Source organism: Phyllobates terribilis, unplaced genomic scaffold (genome assembly GCF_046119375.1).
Source record: "Phyllobates terribilis strain yellow unplaced genomic scaffold, ASM4611937v1 Scaffold_11__3_contigs__length_659146591, whole genome shotgun sequence".
Taxonomy (NCBI): Eukaryota; Metazoa; Chordata; class Amphibia; order Anura; family Dendrobatidae; genus Phyllobates; species Phyllobates terribilis.
The window spans coordinates 536,099,897-536,122,847 of record NW_027362771.1 but is presented as its reverse complement, the minus strand read 5'-3'; the positions used below and the strand labels follow the sequence as shown (position 1 = coordinate 536,122,847).

Below are 22,951 nucleotides of genomic sequence, written 5' to 3'. Positions count from 1 at the left end.
ACTATGTGTAGCTAAAATCATGATCTCCTATGAACCCCAGCCACGGGCTTGCTTTTCACAGGGGGATCGTAATGACAGGCAAGGGGGTCTTCATAAGACCCTTGGCTGTCAAGGCAACCCATTGGCTCCCCTCGATCACATCACCCGTGCACGCATGGTCGCCTGGAATGACGTACCCTTCTTCATGTTAACAGCCGTGGGTGAAGCTCCTCTCCACCTGCAGCTGTTAGAGGCAGATGATGGCTGAATGAATCAGCCATCATCTGCCTGGAAAGATACGGCTTTGCTTGCCGGCCTACGTCAAAGGCAGGGACCCAACATATGACGTAACTGGAGTTGAGAGAGGCCTACAGACAACAGACTTCCTGCCAGTAATCTAATGAACCCATCATTGTACTCAGTTTCTTAAAGGGACAATAAACCTAAAGCCATCTTACTAGATTTGCTGTGCTGCTGAAAGGAATCTATTGTCTCTGTAATCAGCTATTTTCAGCCATATCTTCCTGCACATCCTCTAAGGACTGTGCTTTATTTTCAAGACCCATTTAGACAGGCAGATAATGGGGGAACAAGCATTCCTAGGAACACTCAAGATGCCAATAAAATGGTGTTCTATGCTCAAAGAACGACCATATTAACGATGGTTCACAGCTCATCGAATTATGGAGTGCCTGTCTGACCACCAATCGACTGGCTTCAGTCTTTTATTAGCCGCAGATGGCACTTTGCCTTTACTCGTGATCTAAATAACTTAAGACAGACTGGTTGCTATGGATGTGCTGCCTGACAACCACATATTGCAGATTGGAGCTGTGACGCAGGATCGGTATTTTGATTCCCTTACCAAAGTCCTTCCCTAAATTTGCCATACCTTAAAATGAATCACACTAACAGGGACAGGTATACACCAAACATAATCAAAGAGAAATGGTGGAAGAGTATGAGGGAAAGACCAATCTGCTAAACACTTTTTTTCTCTATAGTGTTTACATAATACAATCCCATGACAGATGACATGATCAGGGATACCATCAATTCTCAATTAAATGTCACCTGATTACCTCAAAAACACTTAATTTAGTACTGTGATAGACAGACCATTATTTATTATATTCACAGATTCCATAATAACATACTACTTCCATAATAATGTGCATTGAAATCATGGGGCACCATAGCAGAAGTTCTAATTTGCCCCTCCCCCCAAAAAAAAAATATATATATACAGGGTGGTCCAAAAGTAGGTGGACAGAAAGTGTAATAAGGTTATGAAGGGGGAGATTTATCAAACAAAATCCAGTAATTTTAGATAACATTATGTGGAGTGATGAAGCTTCTTTCAAATTATCCGGCCATATTAACAGACATAATTGTATTTACTGATATAATGAGAACATGCATTTAACATTAGAGCAACAACTAAATGAGCCTGGTGTCAATGTTTGGGGTGGTATTTCAAGTTTTGGTGTTTTAGGACCAATATTTTTTGATGGAACAGTCACAGGAGATAAGTATCTCAAAATTCCAATGAATCAAGTTGTTCCCCAGTTACAGCAACAGCCTAATTCAAATGACCTTTATTTCCAACAAGATGGGGCCCCTCCACATAATTCAAGAGTAGTCCGCGAGTGTCTTGATGAAACATTTCCTAATAAATGGATTGGCCGAAGAGGCCAACTTGATTGGCCGGCACGTTCACCAGACTTGACCCCAATGGATTTTTTCTTTTGGGGAGTACTCAAGGACAAAGTTTATAGTCGAAAACCAAAAAGTGTCAGTGATTTGAAAAATTACATAAGAGATGCATTTCAAGAAATTATTACCCAAAGAGACTTGTGCAAAAAAGTTTGTCGAAGCTTAAGAGGCAGACTTCAAAGCTGTGCAAATTGTAATGGAAAACAGTTTGAGCACCTGCGTTGATAAAATTTAAGGGCTTTTGTATTATTGTTCAGAATAAAATTTAATTGTCAATGTTATGCTTGTGTTAGTAAATATAATTTTATATATAAATCAAAATAAATGTTATTATTTTCTGTCCACCAACTTTTGGACCACCCTGTAAAATTCGGCAGGGTCGCAGAAGAGCATATCTCACAACTTTATAGCCTTTACAAAGTAATTTTCCTCCTATTGAAGCCCTAGATTCTCCTTTCATTGCACCCATAAAGTATAATGCTAAGAAAAGTGCCGCCCAAATACTGTATGATACCCCCATAGTGAATTCCTCCATAGTACCATCCACACGCACAGTATGATGACCCTACTGTACCCCCCTCAACTTCCCCAGCAAAGTATGGTGACCCCCAACACAGTTTGGTCCCCCAACTGTGACCCCCACACAGCCCTCCATGGAGTATAATGGGCCTCCATGCAGTATAATGGCCCACATCTCTCCACACTGAGCAATGGCCCGCACTAGCCCTCCAAGCAGTATAATGGGCCCCACACAAACCTTCACACTGTATAATTTCTTTCATACAGAATAATGGCCCCCACATAGCCCTCCATAAAATATATAAGCTCCTACGTAGCCCTCCAAATATTATAATGGCTCTCAAAAACCCCTCCAAATTATATAATGCCCCCCACATAGCCTTCCCAATATTAAAATGGCCCCCACATAGACCTCCATATATTATAATAGCCTCTACAGAGCTCTCCTTATAGTATAATTGGCCCCATAGTCCTCCATATAGTATACGGCATCCTATAATCCTCCAAATAGTATAATGCACTCCCCATAATCCTCCATATCGTACACTGCATCCCATAATCCTCCATACAGTATACTGCAACCCATAGTACTCTATATAGTATAATGCACTCCCTGGCATCCCATAATCCTCCAAATAGTATAATGCACTCCCCATAGTCCTCCATATCGTACACTGCATCCCATAATCCTCCATACAGTATACTGCAACCCATAGTCCTCCATACAGTATAATGCATTTCCCATAGTCCTCTATACTGTATTATGGCCACCACAATGTACTATCTGATTAAAAAAATAATAATAATACCTCTCTTCCTCGTTCCCCCATTGCTCTGGTCTCTGCAGAGAGCATTCTGAAGCTCCCACACATCTCAGGGCAGCGGGAGCCATGTAGAGACGTCAGATGCCAAGGAAGAATGATGGAGGAGGAAGCATCAGCTGACACTCCCTCTTTCATCATTGCTTTCAACTGTATCGACAATCTAGGATGCTGGCACCGGGCCCCCTGGCTCACGGGCCCAATATCAGCCATGTGGCCTGCCGCCATTGGCAGTACACCATTAATAACTTGGTCTGTGCCACAGGACTGGCGCATAGCAAATGTGGTGCCAAGATTCAAAAAGGGGACAAAATCTGAGCCTGGAAATTATAGACTGGTAAGTTTAACCTCTACTGTGGGCAAAATCTTTGAGAGTTTTCAAAGAGATGCTATCCTGGAGTAGCTCAATAAGAATAAGAATTCAGTTTATGAGGGATCGATCCCGTCAGACTAAATCGATCAGCTTCTTTGAGGAGGTAAGTTCCAAACTGGACCAGGGTAACACCGTGGATGTTGTCTATCTAGATTTTTCAAAGGTGTTAGATACAGTGCCACATAAATGTTTGATACATAAAAGGAGAGAAACAGGACTAGGGGAAAATATGTGTAGCTCAGATAACAACTGGCTCAGGGATAAAAAAAACAGAGGGTGGTTATTAATAGAACATACTGTGATTTGGGCACAGTAAACAGTGGAGTACCACAGGGCTCAGTATTGGGCCCTCTTCTTTTTAACTTTTTTTTTTTTTTTAATGGACATACAGAGCAGAATTTCAGTATTTGTAGATGATACTAAATTCTGCAAGATAATCAATACAAAGGATGATAATTTAATATTACAAAAGGATTTATGTAAGCTGGAGGCTTTGACTGTGAAATGGCAATAGAAGTTTAAAGAAGTACTCCTTTGAGATTTTTTTTTACTAAATCTGTGTATATGTGCATGTAGTGTAGTGTGAGTGTGTTGATATTCTCGTCGTGATCCAGTGCCGTTCTGCTCCTCTGCAGACTCTCTGGGTGACACTGCACTCTGTGTGACCGGCAAGTGACTTTTACAGTGTAATTCTATGGAGCGTCAGAACAAGGCTGCATAGGCTCTCACTGTAAAACAGATTTCCGAGTGAGACGGATAGTCTGAATAGTGATGGTGATGTTAAGGAGAAGAAGAGCTCAATGGCACTAGATCACAGAGAAGGCGAAGGTAAAATTTTACATTTTTTATACATTTATATTGTAGATTGTAAGCTCTTACGAGCAGGGTCGTCATTATTTTTGCTTTAATTATTGTATTATATTTAGCTATGTTACTTATGACTGTTGTATATGAACATCTGAATAGTAAAGTGCTGCGGAATATGTTGGCGCTATATAAATAAAGATTATTATTATTATTTAATTTTACTAAATCTGTGTAAATGTGCTGAAGCCACGTTCTCCTTGATCTTGCACCATTCTGCTCCTCTTCAGACTCTCCGGGTCACATCGCTTTCTGCAGCTGCTGGCTGGGCAAATAAAATCATGGGATGCAATAAAAGAGGCATAGATGCTTATAACAAGAGCATAGTTTTGTGATATACAAGTCACTAGTGCAGCCAAACTTAGAATACTGTGTAAAATTTTGGGATCTGAACTAGAACGGGTGCAGAGAAGAGCAACCGAGGTTATTAAGGGAATGGATGAACAACAGGCACCAAGACAGGTTATCAAACTTGGGGTTATTCAGTTTGGAAAAACCAAGGCGATCTTATTACAATGTAGAAATATATGAGGTGTAAGGTGGCTGCCAGACAGGTCGTGGACGGGAGGTATGTGTCCCCGAAGTGCCAGGCTTCGGTGATGTAGGACTCGGAGAAGCAGGCTCCAGCACACATAGTGCAGAGAGGAATTTAATGGGCCCGGATTACAGGGCCGGGTTTTACGAGCAGCTAAAAGAGCTGGGGGAAAACAGCTGCTCACTTACCTCCAGTCCAGGTCTTGGAAGGCTGATTTAAGACAATTGCGCCTGTCTCAGTCTGTCTGTGTGTGTTGGGCAAGGTGAGCAGACCTTGCATGTGCTTCTCAGACTCTGCTGGAGGCAGAGGAAGACACTTTGTTTAAACGGCTGAGGCCGTGCTGCATGGACTTGTTATTTTGAGCTTTGTTCTGTTATTTCTTTTTGTGCTAGTAAAAGGCTGTTACTTTTGTTTCCTTACTGGTGTATGGACACTAAATAAACCACCAGTTTGTTTGAACCCGCGGACTGCATCACTGTGTGAACCTGTGCCTACCTCCAACGTGGCCCAGTGAGTACAAATCCCTACAAATGGTGCTATAAGCACGGGCACAGATCCCAAGCGACAGTGTGACTGCTACAAGAAGACGTATATGTCCTGGGTGAAGTCGGCCATAAGCCAGCAAGTGTCACGGGACAAAATGGAGGACCTGATTAAACACCTGTTGCAGGCACAGTAGGCGCAACAAGCGCAGCACCAGCAGCAACTTCAGCTACAGCAGGCGCAGTTCTAGCATCAGTACCAGCAGATCATGCAGCAGAGCCAGCAGAGCATGCAGCAGAGCATGCAGCAGCATGGGGAGCAGCTGCAGCAGCAACGGGAGCAGCAGCAGGAAACAAACTTTTGATGCAGCAGATCCAACAGCAGCAAAGACAAATGGAAATCCTGGCAGAGCAGATCCGTGGCAGGACAACCGCCGCATCCTCAGATCCAGGTGATGACTCACACGTCAGGAAGACGGTAAGAAGAGCATTACAAAAGATGACCCCGGGTGATGACGTTGAAGCGTTCCTGACGGTCTTTGAGAGGGTGGCAGAGCGGGAGAAATTGCCTCCAGAGCAGTGGGCGGAGGTACTGGCGCCATATTTGACAGGCGAGCCGCAGAAGGCCTATTATGACTTGGCCTTGCAGTACGCGAAAGAGTACGCTAAGTTGAAAACTGAGATTTTGGCACGCTTGGGAGTGACTCTGACTGTCAGGGCGCAACGAGTGCACCACTGGGCCTATTGCAGTGATAAAACCTCCCCGGTCCCAGATGTTCGACCTCCTACACCTGGTCCAAAAATGGTTGCAACCTGAATCTTCCTCCCCAGCACAGATGGTGGAGAAGGTCGTTATAGACCGGTTTATACACTCTCTTCCAAAGTCGGTGCAATCCTGGGTTGCCCAGGGAGATCCCCATAATGCCGATGACTTGGTGGACGCATACCAGGCAGTTGAGAGTTTGTTGGGAAAACAAGGGGTCGTAGCCTCTCAATACTGGGTTTGCCAAAAGGTGGCGAACACCCAAAAGAAGGGAGCTAGAGCCACACCTGGGGGGCGTCCTAGAGTTCAGGAGGAGTCTGAGTTGCTGCCCAAGGTCCCACTCCATAATATAGTGTGTTGGAGATGTCATACCCCTGGCCACATTGCCGCCCAGTGTCCCATAAACTCTGAGCCAATGGACTGCAACATGGGCCGGCGTTGCTCCTATTTTGCCTACCCCACCTGCAGCGCGTTTCCTCAACATGGCGAGGGCCCTCCGGCTTGCTCAGTGTTAGTAAACGGGGTACAAGTCTCTGGACACACTTCCTCATCAACTGGTTCCTGGGAAGGTGGTGGGTGTCCGGTGTATCAATGGGGACGCTAAGAACTATCCTGTGGCCCAGGTGGATGTAAACACGGACTGTGGCACCACATCTCATGAAGTGGCGGTCGCTAAGGACCTATTGCATCCCATAATAATTGGACGTGACTTTGCATTATTCTGGGAAATGTGGGGGAAAGCGGGGACACCTGGTTGCTTGGACGACAGCCAGATCGCCCCTACGGAAACTTACCCGCAGAACATGGTAGATGAGTTTCCCATGTGTGTGTTTGTGGGCGATGAGGATGAGGCAACATCCCCTGAGGCCAATATCCCTGAGCTGGAGGTCTCCGAGGGAAACTTTGGAACTGCCCAACTCAGGGTTTTAACCCTGAAAGGGGCCTTTGAAAATGTTACTGTGTTAAATAGGGTGCCTCAGGAATCGGGGGCTGACACTCGGTTCCCTCATTTTGCTGTGAATGGGGATTTGCTGTACAAAGTAACCAAGCCAAAGGGTGAGGTAATAGAACAGTTGCTGTTGCCAGGGCCCTATAGACGCAGGGTGTTAGACATGGCTCATTCTCATGTGTTGGGTGGTCACCTGGGTGCAGACAAGACTCAGGAACGAATCTTCCAGAGATTCTACTGGCCAGATTGCTATAGAGAAATAAAGAGTTATTGTCGTTCCTGCCCCACATGCCAAATAACCTCCCCAGTGGCCCACTTCCGCAGTCCCCTAGTGCCCCTACCCGTCATCGAGGTTCCATTTGAACGCATAGCAATGGATCTAGTGGGGCCTCTAGTCAAGTCGGCCCGAGGGCATCAGTATATCCTGGTGGTATTAGATTATGCTACACGGTGTCTGGAGGCCGTACCACTACGAAACTCCTCCGCCAGGTTTATAGCCCGGGAGTTAGTCCACATGTTTTCAAGGACAGGGTTGCCTAAGGAGATCCTAACAGACCAAGGAACTCCATTTATGTCGAAAGTCATGAGGGAATTGTGCAAGACATTGCAGATTGCACAACTGAGAACCTCCATGTACCATCTCCAGATGGATGGACTGGTCGAGAGGTTTAACAAAACCTTGAAAGCAATATTGAGGAAAGCAGTGGAAAAGGATGGCCAAGACTGGGACTGTCTGCTTCCCTATCTGTTGTTTGCCATCAGGGAAGTTCCCCAAGCTTCCACAGGTTTCTCCCCATTTGAACTACTCTATAAACGACACCCTCAAGGACTCCTGGATGTGGCGAAAGAGTCCTGGAAAGCTGAGACCACTCCCTATAGGAGTGTGGTGGAGCACATTGCCCAGATGCAAGAGAGGGTTGCCCACGTGATGCCCATTGTGAGGGAGCACGTCCTCAAGGCATAAGAGGCACAGTCCAAGGTGTATAATAGGTTGGCCAGGGTGAGACCGTTCAACCCAGGAGATCGAGTGCTTGTGCTAGTGCCCACTGTGGAGAGCAAGTTCATGGCCAAGTGGCAGAGCCCCTATGAGGTGGTAGAGAAAGTGGGGGAAGTCAACTATAAAATCCACCAACCGGAGAAGAGGAAGCCCTATCAAATTTACCATGTTTACTTGATTAAGCCATGGCAAGATAGAGAGCCCGTGGAAGCTCCCTGTTTAGTGGCTGAGGCTGACGCCGATGTGAAAGAGGTCAAGGTGGAAGAGTCACCCTCACGTCCCCAAAAGCAACAGTGCAAAGAGTTGCTACAGCGAAATAAAGACCTGTTTTCGGAGTTGCCAGGACTCACTCAGGTCATAGAGCATGAGGTTCTCACAGAGCCTCATGTTCGTGTCAATCTAAAACCATACCGGATCCCCGAGGCCCGCAGAGAGGTGATGTCAAAAGAAGTGAGGCGGATGCTTAACCTGGGAGTCATTGAAGAGCCCAAAAGTGGATGGTCCAGTCCTATAGTCTTAGTACCGAAACCAGATGGGGAATGGCGGTTTTGCAACGACTATAGTAAGCTGAACGAGGTCTCGAAGTTCGACGCCTACCCAATGCCTAGGGTAGATGAGCTTATCGAAAGGCTAGGACCCACTCAGTACATCACCACTCTGGACCTCACCAAAGGATATTGGCAAATTCCCCTGTCCAAAGAGGCCAAGGAGAAGACAGCCTTCTCGACGCCAGACGGATGTTATCAATACGTCAGGATGCCGTTTGGGTTGCAGGGAGCTCCGGCCACCTTCCAGAGGACCGGACCTTAGCACCCCACAAAAAGTATGCAGCGGCCTACCTAGATGACATTGTCATATTCAGCCAAGACTGGGAAAGTCATCTGGACAAAGTTCAAGCCATACTTGATGCCCTAAGGAAGGCGGGCTTTACTATCAACCCAAGTAAATGTGCCATGGGGATGGAGGAAGCCAAGTACCTAGGGTACGTGGTTGGTAGAGGGGAAATAAAACCACAAATAAATAAGGTCGAGGCGATCTTGAATTGGCCACAGCCCCTGATGAAGAAGCAGGTCAGGGCATTTCTAGGCATTGTGGGGTACTATCGAAGATTTGTCCCTAACTTTGCCCAGATAGCAGCCCCGCTGACGGATCTTCTGAAAGGGACGAAGTCGGCTATGGCCAAGTGGTCCCCGGAAGCAGAAGCGGCCTATCAGAAATTGAAACTGGTCCTCTGTAAAAAGCCAGTCTTGGTGGCGCCCAACTTCTCCAAAGAGTTTGTGGTCCAGACTGATGCATCGGATGTCAGGCTGGGAGCAGTCTTGTCCCAGGAGATTAACGGAGAAGAACACCCTGTAATATACCTCAGTCGGAATCTCTCCACTTGTGAGAAGAACTACTCCATTGTAGATAAAGAATGTTTGGCCATTAAGTGGGCGTTAGATACTCTGAGGTATTACCTGTTAGGTAGAAGGTTCAGGTTAGTGTCAGACCATGCCCCACTGAGGTGGATGTGAGAAAAAAAGGGGAACAATGCCAGAGTGACTAGGTGGTTCCTGGCTCTACAACATTTTAGTTTCTGGGTAGAGCATAGGCCTGGGAAGCAACATGAAAATGCTGATGCCTTGTCAAGGGTTTATTGTATGGTGAGAGAAGGTGCCAAGCCCCCTGGCTTTGGGCAGAGGGGGGGTATGTAAGGTGGCTTCCGGAGAGGTCGTGGATGGGAGGTATGTGTCCCCGAAGTGCCAAGCTTCGGTGATGTAGGACCCGGAGAAGCAGGCTCCAGCACACATAGTGCTGAGAGGAATTTAATGGGCTCGGATTACAGGGCCGGGTTTTACGAGCAGCTGAAAGAACTTGGGGAAAACAGCTGCTCACTTACCTCCAGTCCAGGTCTTGGAAAGCTGATTTGAGACAGCTGCGCCTGTCTCAGTCTGTCTGTGTGTGTTGGGCAAGGTGAGCAGACCTTGCATGTGCTGCTCACACTCTGCTGGAGACAGAGGAAGGCACTTTTTTAAATGGCTGAGGCCGTGCTGTATGGACTTGTTATTTTGAGCTTTGTTCTGTTATTCCCTTTTGTGCCAGGAAAAGGCTGTTACTTTTGTTTCCTCACTGGTGTATGGACACTAAAACCACCAGTTTGTTTGAACTGGCGGACTGCATCACTGTGTGAACCTGTGCCTACCTCCAACATGGCCCAGTGAGTACAAATCCCTACAGAGGGGACAGTACAGAGATATAATGATCTTTTACACATAGGCCCCCAATGATGACAAGGGGGCATCATCTATGTCTATAGGAAAGAATGTTTAATCATCATAGACGGCAATTCTTTACTGTTACAGTAGAGAGACTATGGGACTCTTTGCCATATGATTTTGTAATGGTTGATTCACTACAAAAGTGGCCTGAATGCCTTTTTTGAAAAATATAATATTACACGTTATGGGTACTAGATTCTGTGATGAGATGTTGATCCAGGGAACTAGCCTAATTGTCACATCGGGAATGGAGTCCCTCGATTTGGAAAATTATTTGTCTCCTAATTTTGGGCAATTAGCATCTGCCTCATGTTTTTTTTACAGATTATTATCATGCTGCAGACTGTACAAGAAAATTCTGCACTGATCAAACGCAATTACAGGTAGAATACCTAACAATTACAATCTAAAGTATTAAAGGTAACATCTTCTCTGATTGCAGACATTTTCTTTCCTTTTCTTCTCCATCTAACCCAGACCATCATGATGGCTTCTCCTGTTGAGAAACCAGATCATACCACAGACGTATTAAAGAGGTTGGCCAGATTGCTGGATCCACAGAGCTTCAGTGCCCCTGTGCTTTTCGGATATTTCAGAGACAAAGCTGCTAGCTGCATCGGAAATTGCACATTTCAGACCAGTGGTACAACCATGCAGCTGGTGTGAGCTGTCCATGTTCAGAAGCGCACGGCCCCCCCAGGCAAACAAGATCCCGGGAGACAGATGAACAATGGACTCCTGAAACAGAAGATGAGCACACCCATTTCAGACCCAAACTAGATCTCAAAATAATCTAAACGAATAGCACAAGAAAGTTATGTTTTAAGACTGGTGTATGAGATGCTAGTCTTAATAATCCCACCCCCTATTGTCTCCAATGACTAATGTGGTCAATCAAAGCTGGATTGGCACAGTGCTGCCAGCACAGAGAGAGAAAACAAATTGAGAGCAGTCATGCCATTCCCTATTTTGCCCAGAATTATAATTATAATCAGATTTTATGGTGCTTTTATTCAGAGTCTTATTATACTCTAATAGGTGACCCGATACTTGTGTCCAGATAGTGTATGTCAAAGAAGCTTCTTATAAATTACTCTGATAGGTGATCCAATACTTGTGTCCAGATAGTGTATGTCAATGAAGCTTCTTATAAGTTACTCTGATAGGTGATCCTATACTTGTGTCCAGATAGTGTATGTCAATGAAGCTTCTTATAAGTTACTCTGGATCTTCTTTAACTCTATTAGTTTGGTCATACGAACAACTATTAACTAATATGATCTCTGATATCAGGGGTGTTTCCTCCTCTCATCTTCTACATTCTTCCTATTCCCATAGGAAGCTGTTAATGTGAGATACAATTATGTGACATTATTTTCGTTAGATCATACAGTTACTGAAATAACATTTATAGTGTAGGGTAACAATAGTCTGGGCAGCTGAGATTTTGTCTCCGGTAAAAAAGGAAGTCTTAATGTATGGAACTATTATAAACCCACCCAAGCAGTGAAATCCAAAGATGAAATTGTTTAATGATCATTTATAGGCATTGTCAGACTGAGGTGCCAATGATATTAATGCCAGTTATAGTCAGTGTCAGACTGGGGTGCCAATGACATTAATGACCAGTTCTAGACAGTGTCAGCCTGGGTTGCCAATGATATTAATGCCAGTTATAGTCAGTGTCAGACTGGAGTGCCAATGACATTGATGACCTGTTATAGTCAGTGTCAGACTGGGGTGCCAATGACATTGATGACCAGGTATAGGCAATGTTGGACTTGGATGCCAATGATATTAATAACCAGTTCCAGGCTGTGTCAGACTGGGGTGCTAATGACATTATTGACCAGTTCTAGGCAGGGTCACCCTGGGGTGCTAATGATATTAATAACCAGCTATAGTCAGTGTCAGACTGGGGTGCCAGTGACATTGATGACCAGTTCTAGGCAGGGTCAGACTGGGGTGCCATTGACATTAATGACCAGTTCTAGGCAGGGTCAGACTGAGGTGCCAATGACATTAATGACCAGTTCTAGGCAGTGTCAGACTGGGGTGCCATTGACATTAATGACCAGTTCTAGGCAGGGTCAGACTGGGGTGCCAGTGACATTAATGACCAGTTCTAGGCAGGGTCAGACTGGGGTGCCAATGACATTAATGACCAGTTCTAGGCAGGGTCAGACTGGGGTGCCAATGACATTAATGACCAGTTCTAGGCAGGGTCAGACTGGGGTGCCATTGACATTAATGACCAGTTCTAGGCAGGGTCAGACTGGGGTGCCAGTGACATTAATGACCAGTTCTAGGCAGGGTCAGACTGGGGTGCCATTGACATTAATGACCAGTTCTAGGCAGGGTCAGACTAAGGTGCCAATGACATTAATGACCAGTTCTAGGCAGGGTCAGACTGGGGTGCCATTGACATTAATGACCAGTTCTAGGCAGGGTCAGACTGGGGTGCCAGTGACATTAATGACCAGTTCTAGGCAGGGTCAGACTGGGGTGCCAATGACATTATTGAACAGTTCTAGGCAGTGTCGCACTGGTGTGCAAATTACATTAACGATCAGTTTTAGGCCGTGTTGGATTGGGGTGCCAATGGCAATAATGACCAGTTCTAGGTAGTAAGGTAAAAAAAACTGGAAGGAGAAAAAGCACAATAGGGTCTTATCCAGATATAAGATAGGAATAATAGACAATTGTGCTCACCTGGACAGGTTGTGTGCTCACAACCACTGAAAAAGCTTAGACTGCTGCAGACCCACGGAGAAGGAAACAGAGAGCTGGAAACAAATGGGTTAATTTTATGCTGCCATCAGAAGGACGATGAGGAGACAGGAATCCAAAGTATGTGGTTTAGTAATCAATACTTTCCAAGCTTCAAACATCTTCATCAGGACAAACCATGCAGATCAACTAAAATGGGTTTTAGAATTCTTACACCACAATTTTTGTGCTCATTTCCATATAAAACTGAATGATTTTTCAAGAATACAAAATTACAGCAGCTTTCTTTGAATAAGAGCGCCACATCTATCCATGGGTTGTGACTAGTATTGCAACTCAGCTCCACTAAAGTATTGGGATTGAGTTGCGATTCTACAAACAACCAGTGGAGAAGTCCAACCATGCTGCATTCTGTGCTGCCTCTTTATGGCTAGTTAGTTCTTTGCTTAATAGCAATTATCTGTGGCTCTCCATAGTCATTGCTCAATGGAAGAAGGGAGTCTTTCTTGAAAATATCAGGATATTCTAGTTTTTGTCTCCTTCATCTGCAGTTCAATTCAATAAGAAATGAAGGTATCATATGTTAACCAGCTCCAGAATCAGATGTAATGTATGCACATGAGGAATAACACCATTTGTGGCCATTATATTACTTATATCCTACATTTTTCACCAGTTTTCCTTTATCTTTAATTTTCAGTTGTCACTGAGCTACTGGGTGGAGACGAACTGCTTTGATGTTTCTCATACGCAGCACACACAGATATTAGAAATTCCTGCTCTCTTTTGTCTTTGTACCGTATATTTAGAAGCTATAGCAACATGGAGGACAATATAGAACAGTACTGAGCAGTGTAGCTATGAATCCAGCACTGCGGCAAGATAAGAAAATCACCATATCTGCCTCATTGAAGTTGTACTATTATGCCTATTTGCCTCTTCGCAAAGAAACAGTAAATTTTGTTTGAGTTTATAAAATGTCTTTGCAGTATTTCTTCAGGGGCGACCACACCCTGTTGCATGGTAGAGTAGAGAGCTCATGAGTTAAGGTCCCCATGCACATTAAACTAACCCCGGCAGAAAACGCCAAGATCGGCAGGCTTGGCTAACAACCCTAATGTGTATAGGGCCTCAAGACTCTCTCGATATATGATGTCCCGATAGATGATGTGGGTGGGAGATAAGCATCTGGCATGTCTGCTTTCGGATGGCCAATCCTTTTGTTGTCGGCAACATAATCCACTGCCAGGGAAGTCTGACAGTGGCTTTCTCATAGAGACCATAGCAGCGCTCTTGTGTCTGGAGGAGTTGGCAAAGGTAGCTGCCGGATGATCAATGGGCCGAATCATCGTTCGGTTCAGCTGACAGCTATCTACTGTGTATAGGACTCGTAAGTTCCATACAGGCCACCATTAGCATAATTAGTTATTGCTGCTCTTGTATCGTCTTTGTTCATGTGTATCACTAGGTGTGGTCTTCCAACAAGTGAGCTACAATCCAAGAAGTCATATACAGTATATAGAAGTTTCCACTAGCCAAATAGTTTAGTTCATTAGTAAGTACAAAGTTTGGAAACTTGAGTCACCACAAACTTGAGAGTTCTCTCAATTATGAAGTCAGAAATTGTGGGAGTGATGGTAATAAGCTGTGATGAATCAGTTTATTTGGTGCTTTCATTTATATTCTCCTCGCTTGATGGGATCAAAAAGCACCACAAGCTCACCACAAGAGACCATCAGTTAGCCGCCTCATCTTGAGGCCTTGTTCCTCATCACTGCAGTGACTTGACATTTGCACATTTTTTTTTTGTTAAAAAAAGGACATGTGGAGGCGTAATTACTTCTATAGTTCAGAGAAGTGGTAAAATACATAATAAACCTTTTTCTATTTTGACATCAGCAGATTTAGATTTTCTTTATACAAAATCTACAGATATACAGACATTTAGACCATGGGCACTTTAGTATAGATGTGCTTGCCAAGCTGAAAACCAGAAGTAAAGTGTCGCCTTGTTAACATTTTGAAAAAATTGTAGAATTATTTACCGTACATCCACATTTATTATTATTTGTTAATTGGAAAACCAGACCAGACACCAGATTAATTAAGACTAATTTTAGACCCCAGACCAGACTCATGAGACTTATCTTTTTATATTCACTTCGTTATATAACACCATTAATCATCATCACTGTCTCCTTTTGGGTTCACAATTCAGATTCCCTATCAGTATGTCTTTGGATTGTGGAAGGAAACTGGAGAACCCGGAGGAAACCCGTGACGCAAACATGGGAAGAAGATACAAACTCCTTGCAGACTTCTTAAATCATTGAGATCCGAGACCACTAAACGCATTGAGACTCCAGATTAGACTCTTAGACTCATTCAGACCAAAACATTACCCATTACAGATCCTTACTGAGACCCCAAATCAGACAATAAAATTCTATATAATTAACCATTCCTTAGTCATTTTAATTCCCAAGTCCTTATATGCCAGGATTAGTTCCGCTCCTTAAGGCAGGCCTGCCATCATAGATGCATTGGTGGAGACACTGCTATCCTCGGGTACATCTATGATCAACTCTGTGATGTCCACAGTGGTGGCCTCTTTGGTCCTGATTTGGAAACTGTCCATTGGTTGAGCACTATTGCTTTAGTCCAATGTTTCTCCAACTTTGAAGAGGGCCTCACCAGTGAGGTCCCTCCTGGTTTTTAATGAGACTCCACTAGGGAAGGCCGTTAATGTTACTGGTGGGCCCTTGGCACCCCAGTCCAGCACTGGAGCTACCTGATAAAGTAGTTCAGCTCCATCTCAAGGTTATCTTGAGGTTTTTGTGTCCTATGTGCCATTTCCAACTCATAGTGTATTCCCACTGTCTGTGATACTGTATTCCTATTCACCTTGTACTGTTGTTTCTTTTTACAGGTTAATGTCTGTGCTCCATGTGGTGACAATATGGAGCAGGGGCCCAAAGAAAGAGGTGGGATGCAAGCAGCGAGAGAGGAACGGTCCAGTGTTGGAGATCAGAGTGAGGAGCTCCAGGGAATAGATGGAGGAGACCTGCCAGGCATGGAGTGTGACAAGGGGGATCAACAGGCAGTAGAACATGAGAGAGAACGCCTGCGCAGGGAAATCTGCAGGGAGCTGAGGATTAAGGAAGGAGCAGAGCGGCTCCTGAGAGCAACCACAGAACGCAAGAACCTGGGACATGTAGAGACCATGCTTAGGACGTGTGAGAGAAGACTGGATAGCTTGAAACAGGAACTGGAAGACCTTGAGGTCTCTCCTACATCACCAAACCCAAAGTCAGGTAATGCCATTCTTTAAACTGAGCTTAGATACAATGTTTTCGGAGAGCATGTTATTTCAGAAGGGGGATAAGTGGCTGGCAGACACGTCTGCTGAATCTTATCTCCAAGACATACTGTATAAATGAACAGACGGGTTAAAACTAGACTTGGGCAATTCTTTTGAATTTCAAATTCACCAGCTTCGACAAATTGTTCCCAAAAACTCAATGAAAAAGGATTCACCATGAATTGCAAGTACTGCAAAGCCTCCTATTGCCCTGAAAACATGTGTGTAACAGTCTGAGGTCTCGTAAGAAAGCATTAAACACCTTTCAAGCTCTACATAGTCTTAGTAATGTCAAAAAGACCTCAACATATATGGGTAAATGGATAGTAGCTGTTTTTCACTGCTGTCCTGTCATACACTATATGTAATGTTTATTCGGTGTTTTAAGGCACGTCTCCTATATCTTTCTCATACTATCAATTGAGTTGCTCTATTATTTACAGATTACTACACTCATCTTCTTCACTGTTACAATAGTACAACACATTTGTGTCTGAAGTACTTGTCCAATGCTTAAGGGCTTTCACTTCTTATCTCTATTGCTATGCTGTGAGCTATAACATCCTCCCACTATCCAGATTCACCAGAAATGTCTGCTGCATTTCCTGCCTCTGCTTTTACACAAGCTATAACAGTCCCTCCTGGTTGGCTGTCCTATACCATGTGATGTGATTGCTGCAAGGCGTTATGGGGAAGCCCATGCGGCCACACCTGAGGTTATGTGAACCTTCTCTGACTGAGACAATCTTCTTTTTTGTGTGAAGTGGTGCAGGCATTTTTTTGGCAATATGGTCAAATTAAGTTACCAATTGCTTGAATTCGCAAATTCCAGCAAATTTCCTAAATTCAACAGGAATTCAAATTGATTCGCTCATCTCTAGCTAAAACTTAGGCTGAGTTCACACGATGCGTATTTAATGCATTTTCGCGGCGTTTTTGCAGTTGCGGAAACGCCGCGGAAACGCATGAAAAACGCATGGTAGAAGGGCAGCAATGTTCCCCAATTGAAATCCGCATGTGCTGTGCCCATGATGCGGATTTTTCCGCAGCGTAAACGCTGCGCTCAAAAATCCGCAGCATGTCAATTAATTTTGCGTAAACGCGGCGTTTTCGCCGCCATTGACTTGCATTAGAACGCGCCAATTCCGCAAGACTGCGTCTGTACTTGCGTTATTGGCGCGTTCTAATGTGCGGATGGTACCCGGGTGTGGAGGAGAGGAGAGTCTCATCCACACCCAGGTACCATTAAAAAAGCTGTAAAACAAGAATAAAATAAAAAATATATATATACTTACCATCTGTCGGCCCGCGCAGCGCTCCTGCTTGGTTCCCGGCACTTGCAGTGAGTTGAAGGACCTGCGCTGACGTCAGAGTCATGTGACGGGTCACGTGACGCTGACGTCGGCAGGTCTTTCAATTCAAAGTTGCCGGCAGCCGGGAGAACGGCGTGAGCAGGACAGCGCGGGCCATCGGAGGTAAGTATATACACTCTCTCGGGTCACACTATATAAATCCATGCTGTTTGCATGGATTTATATAGTGTGACCTAGTTGTCAAGCACTTTCCAGGTGATGCTAAAATCGCCTGGAAAGCGCTTATCAATCTGCATGCGGAAACGCATGTGAATCCGCATGTGAATCCGCATGTGGATCCGCATGTATTCTGCAGGAAAAACGCATGCACAATCTGCATGCGTTTTTTCTGCCAGAGAGATGCAGAAATGATGCAGAAATTTTCTGCTTCATTTCTGCAGCGTGTGCACATACCCTTAATCTGTCTTCTAAGAAAAAACATCTATATTTTTCTTCTTCCTCTTTTTTTAGGTAACCCACTTTCCTCGGGTGTCCTGTGCCAGGCCCAGCACATTCGTGTGTCCCGATTAGAACGCCAGTTGGGTATTGAGATGCGAGTGCGACAAGGAGCAGAAAATATGATCCAAATGTACAATAATGGTTCAGTTAAGGTAAGAAAGCATCACGCATGTGTCTGAAGCCAAAGCTATAATGAAACCTCTTTGAGATGACCACTCAAAATTGCAGTCAACAATGGTCATCTGTGGTGGTCTTCTCAAAAAAGATGACCTGCATCTGTAGTATAGTATATGGTGGAACTAAAACTCTTTTGCAGGAAATCTGGATAAATGGGTGGTCTTTTCAAATAGGTGGTCTTCTGGAGAGGTTTTACCTTATTGGATTGGTACTATGTTTTGCTGAAGTTGGTGCAAGAATGGACCGTTGGTGGAGTGAAAAGTGAGATTTTAGAGAACATTGACCGGAGAGGGTCATACCCAGTTGTCTCTTGGTCTTTACAGAGTCTGATTTCCTAGATTCATCTACAAATCTGTACTTCAAGGCATCAAACACAACATGTAGTCCCTGTATGGCCAGCCTAAGGGTACACTCACACTGGCGTATAACACATCTGAGTGCTCTTTGATGTTTTATCGCACTCGGCCCAATGTTATACTATGGAGCAGTGCTGATCTGAGATTTTTTTTCTCATGCCAATTCGGCATGCTGTGAGTGCATCCAATAATCAGATCACGCGCACCCATACATGTCTACGGGTGCGTGTAAAACATTGGACTGCGTCATCCAATTGCAATTTTTAAAACATTTTTGTCAAATTTCTGATATTTTTATAAATAAATGCAAAACATATCAACCTAAATGTACCATTATTCTAAAATATCACGTGTCACAAAAAAAAACAATCTCAAAATCAATGGGATATGTTGAAGCATTCCAGAGTTATTACTACATGAAGTGACACTGGTCAGATTTTAAAAAAATTGGTCCGGTCACGAAGGGGTTAAAAATAGAGGAAAAAAAAATAGAAAAGTTCATGAGATATTCACATGTTGCATTTTTTTTGTGTTTTTGCTGCTCGCTTTTTCCGGTGGGGGGGAGGAGATTTCACAGTTCCTGCAAAGTGCATGAGATTTCTGAAATCTCACGCACTTACTGTTTATATTCTCCTTGTAGATTTGACCTGTTTTATCAAATTTGCTGTTTTTCACCCATACAAATGAATGGTAAAAAAAACACGCATGTTTTTTTACTCATCAAATCACAAAAGTGCTTCTTTTATGCATTTTTGAGTCCAACTAATTTGTTTTTGCTGCAGAAAAATCTGCAAATACTCAACATGTGAACATCCTTTAAATCACCCTCTTTTGCTCCTTTAAAAATAAAGAAATAAAAAAAGAAACATATTTGGTATCACCAGGGTCCGATTTATCACAATAGATATAAACCCTTATCATACACAATGTAGAGAAACAAAATCAAAGCACGAGATTTGCCCTTATTTCAGTGGCCGCACTTCCCTAAAAAAATGTAATAAAAAGTGATCAAAACATTCAACATGTCACAAAATAGTGTCATCGAAAAGCTTACGTTGCAAAAATCAAGCCCCCATATAGCTTCATCGATAGAAAAATGTAAACATTACGGGTCTCAGAAAATGGCGACTCAAATTTGGGGGATTTTTTTTTCTACAAACCAACAATTTTTTTGGGCACCACATAAAAAAAAAATCATGCAAGGTTGGTATCACTGGAATAGCACTTACCTGGAGAATAATGATGCCAGGCCATTTTTACGCCACAATCATTGTAAGGCCTCTTTCACTCGTCCTGATATTTCATGTACTGGAGAAAAAACATTACTGTTGCTATGCGTGTCTGTGTGTACTTGTGTGTCATCCGTGTGCCGTCCGTGGGATACATACTGGAACAGAATACAGAATAAAAATTACAGATGTTTAGGTGTTAACCCCTTTACAACCCAAGGTGGTTTGCACGTTAATGACCGGGCCAATTTTTACAATTCTGACCACTGTCACTTTATGAGGTAATTACTCTGGAACGCTTTGACGGATCCCCCTGATTCTGAGATTGTTTTTTCGTGACATATTGTACTTCATGATAGTGGTAGCATTTCTTCGATATCACTTGCGTTTATTTGTGAAAAAAATGGAAATTTGGCAAAAATTTAGAAAATTTAGCAATTTTCAAAATTTGAATTTTTATGCCCTTAAATCGAGAGATATGTCATACAAAATAGTTAATAAATAACATTTCCCACATGTCTACTTTACATCAGCACAATTTTGGAACCAAATTTTTTTTTTATTGGGGAGCTATGAGGGTTAAAAGTTGACCAGCGATTTCTCATTTTTCCAACAAAATTTACAAAACCATTTTTTTAGGGACCACATCATATTTAAAGTTACTTTGAGGGGTCTTTATGACAGAAAATACCCAAAAGTGACACCATTCTAAAAACTGCACCCCTCAAGGTGCTCAAAACCACATTCAAGAACTTTATTAACCCTTCAGGTACTTCACAGGAATTTTTGGAATGTGGAAGAAAAAAAATAACATTTAACTTTTTTCACAAAAATGTTACTTTAGACCCAATTTTTTTTTATTTTCGCAGGGGTAATAGGAAAAATTGGACCCCAAAATTTGTTGTGCAATTTCTGCTTCACAGAAGTTTATAACATTGAGCCGTAAAAATAAAATTTTCACATTTTTCCAACAAAAATGTTTTTCAGCCCCCACTTTTGCATTTTTATAAGGGTAACAGGAGAAATTGCACTATGCAGTTTGTTGTTCAATTTCTCCTGAGTAAGCAGATACCCCATATGTGGGGGAAAACCACTGTTTCGGCGCACGGCAGGGTTCGGAAGGGAAGGAGCGCCATTTGACTTTTTGAATGTAAAATTTGCTTGAATAATTAGCGGACACCATGTTGCATTTGGGGAGCCCCTGATGTGCCTAAACAGTGGAAACCCCCCACAAGTGACACCATTTTGGAAACTAGACCCCTCAGGGAACTTATTTAGATGTGTGGTGAGCACCTTGAACCCCCAGGTGCTTCACAGAAGTTTAGAACATTGAGCCGTAAAAATAAAAAGTTCACATTTTTCCCACAAAAATGTTTTTTAGCCCCCACTTTTGCATTTTCATAAGGGTAACAGGAGAAATTGCACTATGCAGTTTGTTGTGCAATTTCTCCTGAGTAAGCAGATACCCCATATGTGGGGGAAAACCACTGTTTGGGCGCGCGGCAGGGTTCGGAAGGGAAGGAGCGCCATTTGACTTTTTGATTGTAAAATTTGCTTGAATAATTAGCGGATGTGCCCCTGATGTGCCTAAACAGTGGAAACCCCCCACAAGTGACACCATTTTGGAAACTAGACCCCTCAATGAACTTATCTAGATGTGTGGTGAGCACCTTGAACCCCCAAGTCCTTTACAGAAGTTTATAACATGGAGCCGTGAAAATAAAAAAATCAAACTTTTTCCACAAAAATGATGTTTTAGCCCCAATTTTTTTATTTTCACAAGGGTAAGAGGAGAAAATGGACCCCAAAAACTTTTGTGCAATTTTTACTGAGTACGCCAATACCCCATATGTGGGGAAAATACAGTGTTTGGGTGTACGGCAGAGTTCAGAAGGGAAGGAGCACTGTGTGACTTTTTGAATGCAAAATCGTCTGGAATCGAGAGCGGACACCATGTCGCGTTTGGAGAGCCCCTGATGTGCCTAAATAGTTGAAGCCCCCCACAAGTGACCCCGTTTTGAAAACTACATCCCTCAAGGATTTTATCAAGGGGTATAGTGAACATTTTGAACCCAGGGGTACGACAAAGAATTTGATGACATTGGGTCATCATATTGAATAAGTTGTCATTAGTCTTGAGCGCAAGTGCTCGCTACTTGAGTTTGCATCGGGTACTCAGGTATGCACCATGTATCACGGGTGCTCAAGTGAAATGCTCGAGTCCCCTCCCGCATGTTTCACGGTTATTAGACACCCCAAAAAAAACATGCGGGGATCGCTCGTGCATGGCAGGCAATCCCCACGAGGTTTTTTTGGCCGTGAAGCATATGGGGCGGAGACTCGAGCATGTCACTCGAGCACCCGCGATACTCAGTGCATACCCGAGCACCCGATGCAAACTCAAGTAGCGAGCACTTGCGTTCAACACTAGTTGCCATATCGTCAGAAGGGCTGGGAATCCATTGTGTTCCCATGGGTTCTTACTGCATATTATTGCTCTAAATATATTTTAGCAACTTGTTCTGTCTCATCTTATATGGATTTTCTATTTATATGAATATACATCTTTAATAAAATTTATTTTGTGCTAAACCGATCCCGCATTTTTTTCTGACAAGAGCCCTCTGATCTTCTATATTTAATGTCGATATTTATCTGAACCTTTAGTTAAACTTCACTATTTTATTTTTTCAGGGTTCCACTATTTGATTATATACTTTAGATCAGAGGACTTTGTCTCCCCCTTTTTTGGTCTAGTTTATACTGGATAGTAGTTAATGTCATAGGTTTTACGGCATGATTGCCTCTTTCTGGAGCTTCAGAAATGGCTGCAGTGCCGGAGAGGGATTTGAAGGGACGGATGCACAGTACAGAATGGTGACCTATGTGTAGACTACAAGAAGAATAGCTCAATTCACCCCACACTGAGCTTTCAATTTTAGGCAGCATAAAAGGGAAGGTTATAAATGTGACATGAGGAAACAGACGGGAAATGCCTGTGATTGGGCTGCTTCATGATTCGCTGTTCTGC

The 22,951-nt window shown here is 43.5% G+C and overlaps 1 protein-coding gene across 2 annotated transcripts in view; it reads left to right on the top strand.

Moving 5' to 3' along the window:
- The window catches only part of LOC141166801 (serine/threonine-protein kinase N1-like), a 121,555-nt gene that overhangs the window by 4,139 nt on the left and 94,465 nt on the right, over positions 1-22,951 (top strand). The window contains exons 1-3 of one of the 2 annotated variants that reach the window (XM_073653845.1): positions 10,585-10,639; positions 15,916-16,300; positions 18,171-18,310. In XM_073653845.1, the coding sequence (XP_073509946.1) occupies positions 15,946-16,300; positions 18,171-18,310 (495 nt within the window). In that variant the 5' untranslated portion in view covers positions 10,585-10,639; positions 15,916-15,945. Of the gene's footprint in view, positions 1-10,584; positions 10,640-15,915; positions 16,301-18,170; positions 18,311-22,951 lie in introns of those variants that run through there. The other variant, XM_073653844.1, reaches the window with a different exon arrangement.